Source organism: Nomascus leucogenys, chromosome 4, assembly GCF_006542625.1.
Source record: "Nomascus leucogenys isolate Asia chromosome 4, Asia_NLE_v1, whole genome shotgun sequence".
In the NCBI taxonomy this organism is placed as follows: domain Eukaryota; kingdom Metazoa; phylum Chordata; class Mammalia; order Primates; family Hylobatidae; genus Nomascus; species Nomascus leucogenys.
In genome coordinates, this window is record NC_044384.1 from 85,836,188 (window position 1) to 85,851,128 (window position 14,941).

Consider the following 14,941-nt stretch of genomic DNA (forward strand, 5'->3'; position numbering starts at 1 on the left):
CTCACCTCCTCGGTGCTCTCTGCTCCTCGGGGCACTTCCCTCCAGGGTCTTCTGGAGGGAACAGTAGAGGAAAGGAGGAAGTACCCACGTGGCCAAGTTCTGCCCTGGGGACCTCAGGTTCCTGGCCTCTTGGAGGCGTTTTCTTTCATCTCACCCCACAGTGGAAGGGTTCCTGTCCAGCATGGATGTGGGGAGCCTTGGCACCAACCCTTCCCTCCACCTCCTTTCCCTTCCAAGTTAATCTTGTTTTTTAATGGAACCTCCGAAATGAGGCAGAAAGAGAAAAGTCAGATGACTTTCCTAGCCTGTGTACCTATTGTGTCTGACACCTCCTTTCAAGACACATCAGCCCTTTTCCCGGGAGCTAAAATTATCGCTGAGCTAACAGTGCCATGAAAAGGAGAAAGCTGCAGGTCGGGCGGCACCAGCCGCTGTCCTGAGGCTGCACTGGAGCCGCCCGCAGGGGCTTCTGCCAGGCTCAGGTCTTCTCTCCAGCTCGAGGCTCAGTTTGGCCCAGGCTTTGCCTGCTGGGTGTGTGTGTGTGTGTGTGTGTGTGTGTTATATGTGTGTGCACGCATGCACTTAGGTACACACACACACTTCCTTCATGAAGCTTCCTTCTCTGCTGCCCTTGTCATCCTGTGAAGCTTTTATTTGGTTTCCTTTTTGTGACTTGGGCCTTTATTCTCCCTGGCTTTGTTCTCAGATCAGCCTGATTCTCCTCTCCTACATGAACTGCTCTGTGTGACTGGAGGGAACAGAGCCACAGCCTTCCTCAGCCTGCCCTCCCAGGGGCTGGCGTGGCCCCTACCCCATCAGGCCTATGTAGTTGGGAGCTGAAGGCAGAGCTGACCTCTCCTTTTTGTTCCCTTTCCTCAGGAGCCCCAATAGCCCATATGGGGACGTGATTGGCCTCCAGGTGGACTACTGGCTGGGCCACCCCGGGGAGCGGAGGAGGGAAGGCGACAAGAGGGACGCCAGCTCGAAGAACACCCTCAAGAGTGTCTTCCGCTCGGTGCAGGTGTCCCGCCTGCCCCATAGTGGGGAGGCCCAGCTTTCTGGCACCATGGCCATGACTGTGGTCACCAAAGAAAAGAACAAGAAAGGTAAGTACCCCCAAGGCCAGGGAAGACCAGGGGCCACCAGGCCTCCCATCTCCTCTCTCAGGGCCTGGGAATAAATCTGCTTTGGGGATATTTGGGATGAAGAAGCATCCCATGGTCTGGCGTGGGGTGCAGAGGGGGCAGTCCCACCTCCCCTCGAGGGACAAGGCCATTCCTTCTGTCATGCAGGAAACCGAGGCTGCAGAGAGTCGCTTGGTCACTCTCTGCTGAGCTCCAGTACTTTAGGGGCTGAGGCAGCTGCTACTGTGTAATGAAGGGGGCCTTTCTGGCTACTGCTGTCCGGGATGGACTGCAGACAGGGAGAGGCCTCTCTATACCACAGCTCCGGGTCCCTGTGACGCAGGAGTGGAGCACTTGCACCCAGCCCTGGAGGCCGCTCCAAAGAGGCCTCATGAGCAAAAGGACGTGGTTGTGTTTTCAGGATCAAGGGGCATACAGTCCATTCTGGATAGAAAGGGTAGCTTAAGGAGCTGGAGGGGAGTTGGAGCTGGCCCGGCTCCTGTGCGTGGGAGTGAGGCAGGAACCCCCATGGCTGGGCCAGTGCTGCAGCAGTGCCTGCCACCGTTGGTGCCAGCTGGGGACTCACAACTGGTAGTACACCTGCAGCGCTGGCATGACCCTGACCCTGCCTCCTTTGGGTGCTCCAAAGCAGCTGTGCCTATTTCTGTGTGTGACTCCCCTCTGCAGAGTTCCCCTGGGGGGTGAGGCAGGGGGCTGTGCCAGGCCCACAGCCAAAACCCACGGCCTGCAGCACGGAAACTTGCAAGGGGCGGCTGCCTGCTCAGCAGTGCCCTCCCTGTCCTTGCTTCCTTTCTGGAGTGGGAGTGGAACAGGGAGCACTCCCCGGCATCCCCAGGACAGCGTGAGGACAAACTCATGCTGCACTGGCCCCTGCATAGAGCATGCGCCTGATAGGGAGGCAGGTCCCTGCCCCACAGGCTGCCTAGAACGTTCCAGCTGGAAAGGACTTCGGAGACCATCTGGACCAAGGTCTTTGCTGAACAGGCGAAGATATTGAGCCCCAGGGGGAGGAGTGGGACCTTAGCCAAAGTCACCAGCCCAGTGCTGGGACCGGGTCAGGAACCTGAAGATCCTGACCCACAGCCCAGCGCCAGGGAGGAGGGGTTGGTTTGCAGATCACCTCCCCTCGCCACGGGAAGAAGGGGACAGTGGGCTGGGGAGGAGAGGGGTGGCGGCTTCCCCAGGGGCTGGGACACAGGTGGCCTTACTTGCTTTCCAGTTCCCACCATCTTCCTGAGCAAGAAACCCCGAGAAAAGGAGGTGGATTCCAAGAGCCAGGTCATCGAAGGCATCAGCCGCCTCATCTGCTCAGCCAAGCAGCAGCAGACTATGCTGAGAGGTGCGAGGGCGGGCAGGGCTGGGAAGAGGGCAAGAAAGGGACTGGAGAGGGAGGCAGGCAATGGCCTTTCCCAAGGGGCCCTGGGGAGATGGCCTGAGCAGTCTGGTCACCCCTCCTCTCCTGTCACCCCCAGTGTCCATCGATGGGGTCGAGTGGAGTGACATCAAGTTCTTCCAGCTGGCAGCCCAGTGGCCCACCCATGTCAAGCACTTTCCAGTGGGACTCTTCAGTGGCAGCAAGGCCACCTGAGGCCCTGTCCCCCAGCCACTTTCTCTCCTGGCACTGCCACCAGCCTCACCGCCTGCGGGCAGGGGGAGGCCAGCAGGCCCGGGCCCAGCATCCCTTCCCTGGCACCAGGGTCTGCCTCTCACTCGCCCAGGTCCCGAAGGACACTGCCACAGGGACGCCTCCCCTCCCCTCCCCTCCCCTCCAGCCCACCCCTGCACAGCCCCTCCTGGTTCCCGCTTTTCCCCTTCTCCCTCCTGCTCCAGGCCTAAGGCGTGTTGGTTTTGCCTTCTGGTGCCCATAGTCCCCGGGACTGAGTCCTCCAGGCCTTCCTTCACCCGACTTCCAACCTCTTCCTTGTGGTATCAGTTTCCTTCCCGGAAATGAGAAAACTGGAATCCTGGTCCCCAGCAGGAGAGCCTAGTCGTCCCCCGGCCCCTCCAGCCACCAGGGTGTCCTCTAAGATGCAGCTGCCAGATCCACTCACTCTGCCGCCTCCAGCAGGACCCAGGGCCACTTTCCACTCTTGTGGGGTTCTCCACCTGCCCCAGAGCTTCCCAAGGGAGGGTAAGGGGGCACCCTGAGCCCAGGGGATCCCTGCTCCACAGCTCACAGGGGCAGGAGGCAGCTCCCCCGCCTCCAGGACCCTGTTGCTATGGTGACGCAGTGTTTCTAGGACAGAGGGGCCTCCCAGTCTCCCCCCACCACCCGTGCACGACTTCCTCACCACCCCCAGGTTCCCTGCAGATGTCGTGTGTGTCCTGAGTGTTTCTTTGGTTCTTTGCATGCCAAGTCTCTTGGTTGTACCATGTGACACACCCTGTGCACTGGTCGCTGTCTTCGTGGCTTCCACCCTTGATGATGCTCCTGCCTCTGCCTCCCAGCCCCTCACCCAGCACAGCTCTGCCTGGACTTGGAGAGATGGGAGGCAGACCCCCACCACCATACATGCTGTCTGTGGCCCCTCAGACATTGTTTCATCTCCCATTCATCTCCCTCCTCCTACTGTGTCAGTTTTTCTGCCTTTCCCTGCTCTGTTCTTCCCCCTCCTTAGGCACCGGCCTGGGCCTAGACCCATCCTCCCAGCCAGGTTTCCCTCCAGCAGGCTCCTTCCCTCCGTGTCACCTCCCTCTCACCAACCCGGGGTCTGAGCCCCTCAGTCCTGACCGTCCACGTTCTCAGGAGTGGTTGAGGACACAGGGCCCCAGCCCAGCCCTCCGCGCCCCCCAGCCTGGCCCTCCATGCCCCACAGCCCCTTTGGAGCTTTTCTCTTGTCCTCTCACTCCTCCCCAGAAGTTTTTGCACAGAACTTCATTTTGAAAGTGTTTTTCTCATTCTCCATACCTCCCCCAAGCTCTCCTCCAGCCCTTCCCAGGGCTCAGCCCTGCTGTCCTGAGTGTCTCCTGGGCCAGAGAGAGGAGATGGGGGTGGGAGGGACTGAGTTGATGTTGGGTTTTTCATTCAATAAACTGGTGATTTCTTACCGACTGCCTTGGGCTTCTGTGCCCCCTCACTGTGCCACAGGAGCTGCCCAACCCCTTTTCCACAGTTCAGCCCAACTCCAGTGAAAATCTACCAGGAACGCAGGTGGAAAGAAGCGTACTCCCATGTTCTCAATCATGGAAACAGGCATGAAGGTGTCTCACCTGGCATGAGGCAGGCAGAGGTCGGAAACAGGAAAGATGTCATTTCCACACCAAAAGCCCATTTTTCCCCAGGACCCACCATCCCCAAATCCACCTCCCAAGGCAGTGACGTGTTGAGTGTGGCTTCCCCATCTTCTGATCAAAGGTCAGAACTTAGCTTCTCTCCCCTGCTCCACGTTGGTGAAGTCTGAGCCAGTGGGGTCTTTGCCTCTGCAGGTGGAGGGAATAGGGCTGAGGTACATCTGTGGAGTTCCTTTTCCTGCCTGCCCTTGACTTAGAGATGGAAAGCAGTGGTGGCCACTGTTCCCTGGGCACCCGGTTTTTCCACTGGCTTCCAAGACAGGCCTGCACACACAGCCTCCCCCATGAAGAAGTGCCCAGAGGTGGCCAGGCGCAGTGGCTCACGCCTGTAATCCCAGAACTTTGGGAGGCCAAGGCAGGCATTTTGCCCGAACTCAGCAGTTTGAGACCAGCCTGGGCAATGTGGCAAAACCCCGTCTCTACTAAAAAATATAAAAAATTGGCTGGGTGCGGTGGCTCACACCTGTAATCCCAGCACTTTGGGAGGCTGAGGTGGGTGGATCATGAGGTCAGGAGATCAAGACCATCCTGGCCATGGCTGGGCGCGGTGGCTCAAGCCTGTAATCCTAGTACTTTGGGAGGCCGAGGTGGGCGGATCACGAGGTCAGGAGTTTGAGACCATCCTGGCCAACATAGTGAAACCCTGTCTCTACTAAAAATACAAAAAAATTAGCAGGGCGTGGTGGCGGGTGCCTGTAGTCCCAGCTACTTGGGAGGCTGAGGCAGGAGAATGGCGTGAACCCGGGAGGCGGAGCTTGCAGTGAGCCGAGATGGTGCCACTGCACTCCAGCCTGGGGACAGAGCCAGACTCTGTCTCAAAAAAAAAAAGACCATCCTGGCCAACATGGTGAAACCCCGTCTCTACTAAAAATACAAAAATTAGCTTAGTGTGGTGTCACGTGCCTGTAATCCCAGCTACTCGGGAGGCTGAGGCAGGAGAATCACTTGAACTCAGGAGGTGGAGGTTGCAGTGAGCCGAGATCGCGCCACTGTACTCCAGCCTGGCAACACAGTGAGACTCCGTCTCAAAAAAACAAACAAACAAACAAACAAAAAAAATTTGCTGGGCGTCGTGGTGTGTGCCTGTAATCTCAGCTATTCAGGAGGCTGAGGCACAAGAATCACTTGAACCCGGGAGGCGGAGGTTGCAGTGAGCTGAGATCGTGCCACCGCACTCCAGCCTGGACAACAGAATGAGACTCGGTCTCAAAAGAAAAGAAGTGTCCAGAAGTGAAGGCTTGCAGGAGAGGCAGCGCTTGGCATCCTTGCCCTGCAGGTATAGCCCCAGAGGAGTGGATGGCCATCCAGAGCCTGCTGTCACTGGCCTCAGTCTTGAGTTCCCCAAGCCCTGTGCCTAGAAGACCTCACATAGAGAGGCTCAGGGACCCAGCTGTGTGGCCCTGCACAAACTCTCTGAGCCTAGAAAATGAAAATCATACCTGCCTTCTAAATGAGGTGATAGCAGCGCTGGTGAGAGGAAAGGCCAGGAGAAGCAAATCATACCTGTGTGACCTGGACCAGGGCGTGAGTGTGGCTGCAGAGCAGGGTGAAGTGCCCACGAGGCCTTCCCGGAGCACAGCCAGGCGAGGGCTACAGGGCAGGAGCTGTGCAGAGCTGGGGGCCAGGGAGTTCCAGTGGAGGGGGTGGGACAAATAGACTTGGACCCCAGCTTCTGGCCCTCTTAGGTTCTGGCTTAGACCTAGGAGAGAGGGTGAAGGGTGAACTCTCAGCCCATCTGCATCTGACACCATATCCTCAGCCTCCCCTTCTGTGGCAATAAATGCCCCACCCTGCTCCCATCCTCGGGGCCCATCCCTCTTCGCTCCTTGAGGGCTTTTCTCCTACAGTTGCCCTCTCTCCTGCACCGCGGGTTCTCCCCTCTGCCAGGACTTTCCACCCACTTACATGCATCCCAAGTGGGTATAGCTCAATATTAAAGACCAGAGACTTCCAGATTCCCTTCAGCTGCCATGGCTTGTCTCTGCTCCCCTTAGAGCAAAACTCTTCCAAAGAGCTGTATGTGTTCCCCATCTCCACTTCTGCCCACTCCCTTCCAGTTTTCTCCTCACAATCCCACCAAAAGTTTCCTTTCCACAGTTGCCAGTGACCTAGGTTGCCCAGTCCTATCAGTAGCGTTGGATGCAAATAATCACCCGCTGGAGTCTTTCCACCTGGCCTGTGGACAGCTCTGTGCTCTCCTCTCACCTCCCTGGCCTCTCCTTCTTGGCCTCCCTTGCTACGGTGTCCTCAGCTTCCCAGCCTCGAAACCCTGGAGGACTCGGGGCTCCAGCCTCTAATGTAGCCTCCTCTCTCCCCACACTCAGCCCTAAAGGGAGCTCACTCGGCCCCATGGTGTGAAATGTGCTCCCCTGGGGAGACTTCCCTCCTAATAAATGCAAACTCCGTTCTTCAGTTCCGAGGCCGAAAACTGGGGAATCCTCCTCAATTCCTGTTTCTCTTGTACCCACCATCTAATCCATAAGCAAATCCTCCAGGCTTACCCTGACAGTGCCTCGCCCCTTCCTCTACTGCGATTATCTCTTGTCTGGATATTGCAATAGGCTCCTAATTATCCCTGCTCCCACCCTCTTCTCCCTGTAGCCTGTTCTCCACTCAATAGCCAGAGATTTTTCAGAGCTGAGCAGATCATGTTGGATTGCTGATCCAAACTGTGCAGAGTGTCCCACCTACCTAGGTGTGTAAGCTGAAGCCTCACCTGTGAGGGTCTGACACATGGTCTGATCTCCCAGGAGCTGCTGGATCTTAATTCCTCTTACACTTCCTCACTGGCCTCTCAACATTCCTCAAATACCACTCAGCCTCGGGGCCTTTGCACAGACCTTTGGTGCTGTCCATCCTGCTGCTGCCCTCAGGCCCATGTGACTTGCTCCCTCATTCAGGTCTTGGCTGAAATGTCACCTCAGGAGGCCTTCCCTTCTCCAATCCCTCTTTTTTTTTTCTTACTCATATTTCTCACTCCTTGGCATTAATTATTCATTTGTCTCTCCCACAAGAATGCAAGCTCCAAGAAAAGAGGAAATGTTTTTCCCTGTTGTATCATTGGCACCCAGAATACTGTTTGGCCCATCACAGGTGCACAATACATATTCGTTTACAGAATGAAGTTCTCTCTTGCTGCTGGAATTGGGTCCCAAATCCAGATGTGCTACTCGAGACATTTTAACTGATGCCTTAGCCCAAAGACACCTGGGTTTTCTCATAGGCTCAGAAGTAAGAAGATAGACTCCTACCCCGAGCAAAGAGGAGGAAACCAGCTGTGTAGGGGCAGTTTGGAGCACAAGGCAACTCAGGTGGAAGGTGCTGACTCAGACCCTGAAGCAGCTGTGCCCAGTCACCAGGAGTTAAGGCTGGACCAGAGCAGAGCTGCCCAAGGTCCGCCAGAGACTAAAGGCAAAGGGATGCCCTTTTGGTGCAGAAAGTGGAAGAGCCTCTATCTAACCCGCATGCCAACTCCAGACTGGTTTTATTTTTAAGTAAACTATTTTATTTTAGAATACCTTTAGATTTACAGGAAAGTTGCAAAAATAGTAGAAAGAGTGGCTATATACCGCCCTGCCAGTTTCCCCTACTGTTAACATGTTACATTCATGTGCATTTGTCATAACTAGTGAGTCAATCGTGATGCACGATTATTAACTAAAGTCCCTATTTTGGCCGGGCGCGATGGTTCACTCATAATCGCAGCACTTGGGGAGGCTGAGGCAGGTGGATCATCTGAGTTCAGGAGTTCAAGACCAGCCTAGCCAATGTGGTGAAACCCTGTCTCTACTAAAAATACAAAAATTAGCCGGGCATGGTGGCGGGCACCTGTAATCGCAGCTACTTGGGAGGCTGAGGCAAGAAAATCGCTTGAACTTGGGAGGTGGAGGTTGCAGTGAGCCAAGATTGCACCACTGCACTCCAACCTGGGTTGACAGAGTGAGACTCTGTCTCAAATAAATAAATAAATGTCCCTATTTTATGCATGTCCTTAGTTTTTCCCTAATGTCTTTTCTCCATTTCAGACTCCCACCCAGAATGCCACACTACGCTTGGTCATTCTGTCTTCTTTTTTGTTGTTGATTTTAGAGACCAGGTCTTGCTCTGTTGCCCAGGCTGGAGTGCAGTGGTGCCATCTTAGTTCACTGCAGCCTGGAACTCCTGGGCTCAAGCCATCCTCCCACCTCAGGCTTCTGGGTATCTGGGACTACAGACATGTGTCACTACACCTGGCTCTTTGTTTTGTTTTGTTTTCTTTCTTTTTTTGATAGAGATAGGGTCTTGAACTGACCTCAGTTATCAATCCTACCTTGGCCTCCCAAAGTGCTAGGATTACAGGTGTGAACCAACATATCCGGCCCATTCTGCCTTCTTAGGATCCTTTGGGCTGTGACATTTTCTTAGACTTTTTGATCTCTATTTTTGATGACCTTGACAGTTTTGAGGAGTATTGGTCAGGCATTTTGTAGAATGTCCCTCAGTTGGGGATTGTCTGATGTTCTTCTTGTGGCTGGACGGAGGTTATAGGTTGTGGGGAGGAAGACCTCAAAGGTGAATGTCCTTCTCAGCGCACCCTGTCAAGGGCACATGCCGTCCACATGACATCTCTGATGAGGTTGACCTGGGCTCCTCACTGTAAAGTCCCACACACCTGCTCCCATGCTGTTCTCTTTGGAAGGAAGTCGCTGGTACAGCCCACACTCGGGTGAGGCGTTGATTATCCCTACATGCATCATCTGGGATTCTCCTGTACAGGAGGTTTCAGACTAATCTTTAAACTGTTTCTTTCGCCACCCCTTTCACCTGCTGTGTCCAAGGACTGATAGCATTAATAGCTGTCACCGTCACCTACAGGGCATTTCCTTTGAGCCAGGCTGCTGCTGAGTGCCTTACATGGTTTATTTCATTGAGTCCTTAAAGCAGCCCTCCCTGTGAAATCAATTCTGCTGATGCTTCCTTTTGCAAAGGAGGAAACCAAAGGTCAGAGCCTCTCCTCCCAACTCTAGAGCCTCCCATCTAACCACTTATGTTGCGACCTGAACACTCACAGTCATCCCAGACTTCACATGGCCAAAGCAAGACTCCTGATTTCCCTTGATCTTCCCCAGTCGGTAATGGCACCAGCATCCATCCTGTTACTCCAGCCAGAAACCCAGACTCATCCTGCGCCACCCCTCCCAATCCATCAACAACTCTTGTCCATGCTGCCTCCCAAACACTGTTTCCAACTGTAAGCCAGGGCACCTTCCTCGCATAGAGTCCTTTGTCGTCCTGTCCTCCCAGTGCCCTCTGAATAGAGGCCAACCACTGTCCACCAGGCCCGTGGTCTGGCTCACTACCTTCACTTCTAGTTGCTTTCCCCCTGCCATGCTCACCACCCTTGAGCCACACCTGACCTTTCAGTGCTCACATCCCTCTCCCAACCCCAGAGTAAGCTCCTTTTCCTTTAAGATGTGGCCTTTGTATCACCTCCTCCAAGAGCCTTCCCCAACCACCCCACCCAAAGCCTGGTTGTTAGCCTCTGTCTCTTCAGTCATAGAGTTCACTATTACCTGCAGCAAATGTCTCTGTACCACATTCGAATGAGAGCTCCAGGAGGACAAAGACCCAAGCCGCCGGACTCATTGTTGCAGTACCCAGCACCCTGGCATGCGGCGGACCCTCGAGAAAGGTTGGTTCAACGTGTGAGTGAGGGTTAAGTCACTTGTCCAATGCACACAGATCGGCTGAGAAGAGGTCAGGTTTCTAAACCCCATCATCTGACTCAGGCCATATCTCAGGGCCCTACTCAGATCCCATCTTCCCAACCATCCATACATCTGGCTTTTATTAACTTCCTACTAGTTCATGTCCTAGGTACAGCATGAACCTAGGTTGGGTCCCAACATATACAGGAACTCTAAGGCCAGTAGGGGAGACAAACAGACCATCACCACACAGCGTGACAGGTTGCACTGGTGCACACAGGAGGGATGTCCACCCTGCAGGAAGAGGTGTCCAAGAAGATGTCCCAAAAGGAATGACACCTGAGTGGCATCCTGAAGACATCTGACAAGGATGGATGTTCTGGGCATAGGAAGTAGCATATGTCAAAAGCAGAGATAAGGGAGAATGTGGCCGATGCCAAGAACCACACAGGGCTCAGTACAGCTGGAGACGATGGGGATGATGAGTGCCAATGGGGCAGGAGTGGAGGAAGAGTCTAGGCCCTGAGGAGCCTTGTAGCTGTTACTGTTACTACTGTGAGCCGGAGCAAGGATTGCACACTCTGTCCTGAGAGACAGGGGAGCTGGCAAAGGGACCTAGGCAGAGAAGTGAGACGATGTATTTTAGAAAGATCTTAATACAACACGCCGGGAGAAACAAGACCTGCTCTGCAGACCAGCAGATGAGCTTGAAGGCTGCAGCAGCCATTTAGAAAAGATGTGATGAGGACATCGTAAAGGTGGAAGGGTTGGAGGGAAATAGATAAATCTGAGAGTGACTTAAGAGGTTGAATTAACAGGTTTTGGTAGCTGGTTAGAAAACAAGAGTTGAGGCCAGGCATGGCGGCTCACGCCTGTAATCCCAGCACTCTGGGAGGCCGAGGCAGACAGACCACTTGAGGTCAGGAGTTTGAGACCAGTCTGGCCAACATGGTGAAACCCTGTCTCTACTAAAAATACAAACATTAGCTGGGCATAGTGGCGGGCACCTGTAATCCCAGCTACTTGGGAAGCTGAGCCACGAGAATCGCTTGAACCTGAAAGGCAGAGGTTGCGGTGTGCCAAGATCGCGCCACTGCACTCCAGCCTGGGCGGGCGACAGAGTGAGACTCCATCTCAAAAAAAGAGGCCTGGCATGGTGGCTCATGCCTTTAATCCCAGCACCTTGGGAGGCCGAGGCAGGCAGATACCTGAGGTCAGGAGTTCAAAACCAGCCTGACCAACATGGTGAAACCCCGTCTCTACTAAAAATATAAAATCAGCTGGGCATGGTGGCGCATGCCTGTAATCCCAGCTACTCAGGAGGCTGAAGCAGGAAAATCACTTGAACCCTGGTAGCAGAGGTTACAGTAAGCCGAGACCACGCCATTGCACTCCAGCCTGGGCAACAAGAGTGAAACTCCATCTCAAAAAAAAGAAAACAGAGTTGAAAGAGAGTCCAGGACAGACTGACTGCCCTGTGTGAACATCCCTGCAGGCGATTTGGACAGGACTTAGTGCTATTCCAACTGGAAATGGAATATATGGCTCTGGGTAGAGCTCAGGGTACTGATCTGGGCCAGAGATGGAGATGTGGGCCTCCCCACCATGTGGGAGAGCTGACGTTGGGGAAAAGTGAGCTCATCCCTCGCTGGGCTGATCTCCTTCCTGATCACATGGGCACCTGCTGTCCACACCATAAAGCTCATGCTTGCTTCCGTTCAGTCTCTGCCGCCTCATTTGTGGCTCACCTTCATTCTGAGTGCATCTCTGTCCAACAACACTGCAGGCAGAAGCTGCCCCGTATTTCTCATTCTTTTTCCACACCTTGCACTCACTAGCACAGGGTCTGTTGAATACTAAGCTTGATGGTGATGAGAATAAACAACCACTAGGAATAGTTTCTGTTATGTACAAGGCCTAATGTTAAGCCTTTATGCCTTTTTTTTTTTTTTGAGATGGAGTCTCGCTCTGTTGCCCAGACTGGAGTGCAGTGGCGCGATCTCGGCTCACTGCAAGCTCCGCCTCCCGGGTTCACACCATTCTCCTGCCTCAGCCTCCCGAGTAGCTGGGACTGCAGGCGCCCGCCACCGCACCCGGCTAATTTTTTCTTTTGTATTTTTAGTAAAGACGGGGTTTCACCGTGGTCTCAATCTCCTGACCTTGTGATCCACCCGCCTCGGCCTCCCAAAGTGCTGGGATTACAGGTGTGAGCCACTGCGCCCGGCCGCCTTTATGCCTTTTTTGTTTGTTTGTTTTTGTTTTTTGAGACGGAGTCTTGCTCTGTCCCCCAGGCTGGAGTGCAGTGGCGCGATCTCGGCTCACTGCAACCTCCGCCTCCCGGGTTCACGCCATTCTCCTGCCTCAGCCTCCCGAGCCACCACGCCCGGCTAATTTTTTGTATTTTTAGTAGAGATGGGGTTTCACAGTGTTAGCCAGGATGGTCTCGATCTCCTGACCTCGTGATCCCCCCACCTCGGCCTCCCAAAGTGCTGGGATTACAGGCGTGAGCCACCGCGCCCAGCCCCTTTATGCCATTTTATTGCATTCTCTGGATGACCCAACAAAGTAGGTAGTAGGAACCCTGCTTTACAGATGAGGAAGCAGGTAAAATAACAGCCCATGCCTAAAAAGTGACACCACTAGCAAATGGAGAAACGCGGCTCTGAACTTAGCTGTGTCTGACCCCAAGGCCTGCGGTCCCTCCACTGGGCAGGGTAGGATCCATCTACCCTGGCTGGGAGGTCACAAGGAAGAGAGGGTGCAGATTTGCCATATGGCCACAGGACAGGAACCAGGAGCCTCTGGGGACAGCTTTGAGTGGACTGATTCTTGGCTCGGTGGCAGAAAGAACCAACGACTAGTGGTGTCCAAGGTAGACAAGGGCCCCTCAGGAAGCTCAGGAAGCTGGGGAGACACGGTCTTTAAGGAGCCTCCCATCTTGAGCACTTATGGGTGAATGTGCTGACTTTTTTTTTTTTTTTGAGACAGAGTCTCGCTCTGTCGCCCAGGCTGGAGTGCAGTGGCACGATCTCGGCTCACTGCAACCTCCGCCTCTCAGGTTCAAGCAATTCTGCCTCAGCCTCCCAAGTAGCTGGGACTACAGGCAAGAGCTACCACACCTGGCTAATTTTTTGTATTTTTAGTAGAGACGGGGTTTCACCATGTTGGCCAGGCTAGTCTCAAACTCCTGACCTCAAGTGATCCACCCATCTCGGCCTCCCAAAGTGCTGGGATTACAGACGTGGGCCACTGTGCTCAGCCTTATCTGCTGACATTTCAAGTGGGATGATAGCCTTGGCAAAAGTGCCCCAGCCACTTCAGAGAAAGGGAGGGAATCTAGCCAAAAGAAAAAGAATAATTTAAGAAAGCAGATTTCAGTGGGACGAGGGCTTCCGAGGATCTAAAGGGATGGAGTAGGAGAAGTGGGAGTGATTTTCAGGGAGGAAACAGTAATATTAAAAGTAGCAAGAACAACTTCCCAGGCATGGGATGACAGGGGGCTGCTGAGCACTGTGGAAAGAGCATAAGGAGCTGAATCACCACTGGGCATGGATTTCTTCCTTTATTCTCCATTTACTCAGTGCCCATCAGCAGCCTGGCATGAGATCAGCAGCTGCTGGGGGAGCATAGGAGAGTGCAGGATGAAGTAATAGTCTCTTCCTTTGGGAGACACACAGTGCAATCCTCAGAGACAAGATAAAAAGCCAAGTGGCTGAAAGGGCCGAACACATGTGAGGCTAAGCGATCAGAGCATGAGAACCAGCAGGTAAGGCCCAGCCTTCCCCCACCAGCACACCAGGCGCAGCAGCCAGCGCCTAAGGAGAATCACAAAGGAACCACTGAAGCCTGCAGACGGTGAGCAGAACAATCGGAGCGAGGAACCTGCACAAGTCACAAAGGGTGATTGAGAAGTGTTCTCTCCATTTACCGGGCAAAAGGTGATAAAATAAATGTGCTCCTTGGCCGGGCGCAGTGGCTCACGCCTGTAATCCCAACACTTTGGGAGGCCGAGGCGAGCCGATCACCTGAGGTCAGGAGTTTGAGACCAGCCTGGCCAACATGGTAAAACTCCATCTCTACTAAAAATACAAAAAATTAGCCAGGTGTGGTGGCAGGCGCCTGTAATCCCAGCTACTCCAGAGGCTGAGGCAGGAGAATGGCGTGAACCTGGGAGGCGGAGGTTGCAGTGAGCCGAAATCACGCCACTGCGCTCCTGCCTGGGGAACACAGCAAGGCTCTGTCTCAAAACCAACAAACAAACAAAAAAGCCCACTGAGCCCGGTGCAGCCGCCTTTCACTTCTCTGAGCCTCAGTTTCTTCACCTGCAAAGCAGAGACACTGAAACAGCACTTTCAATCCAGGGTGCACAGCACAGGCACCACTTAAGTTTTAAAGACACAAGAGGCGGCCGGGCTCCGTGGCTCACACCTGTAATCCCAGCACTTTGTGAGGCTGAGGTGGGACGATCGCTTGATCCCAGTAGTTCAAGAACTACTGGGGGGACAGCTCATCTCTACAAAAAATAAAAATTAGCTGGGCATGGTGAGCACCTTCCTGTAGTCCCAGCTACTCAAGAGGCTGAGGCAGGAGGATCACTTGAGCCCAGGAGTTCAAGGCTGCAGTGAACTATGATTGTGGCACTCCACTGCACCCTGGGTGACAGTGGGACCTCGTCTCTTAAAAAAAAAAAAAAGTCCACTTTGGGAGGCTGAGGTGGGCGGATCATGGTAAATGGTAAAAATAATGGTAAAACTCTATCTCTACTAAAAACACAAAAATTAGCCAGGTGTGGTGGCATGCGCCTGTAGTCCCAGCTAC

General features: G+C 53.9%; 1 protein-coding gene across 2 annotated transcripts in view; it reads left to right on the plus strand.

Annotated features, from left to right (window-relative positions):
* PACS1 (phosphofurin acidic cluster sorting protein 1) overlaps positions 1–4,197 on the plus strand; it is a 161,455-nt gene extending 157,258 nt beyond the window's left edge. For both annotated transcript variants that reach the window (XM_030811248.1, XM_030811249.1), the window contains exons 22-24: positions 880–1,106; positions 2,365–2,484; positions 2,618–4,197. In XM_030811248.1, the coding sequence (XP_030667108.1) occupies positions 880–1,106; positions 2,365–2,484; positions 2,618–2,733 (463 nt within the window). In that variant the 3' untranslated portion in view covers positions 2,734–4,197. The remainder of the gene's footprint in view (positions 1–879; positions 1,107–2,364; positions 2,485–2,617) is intronic.
* The last annotated feature ends 10,744 nt before the right edge of the window (positions 4,198–14,941 follow it).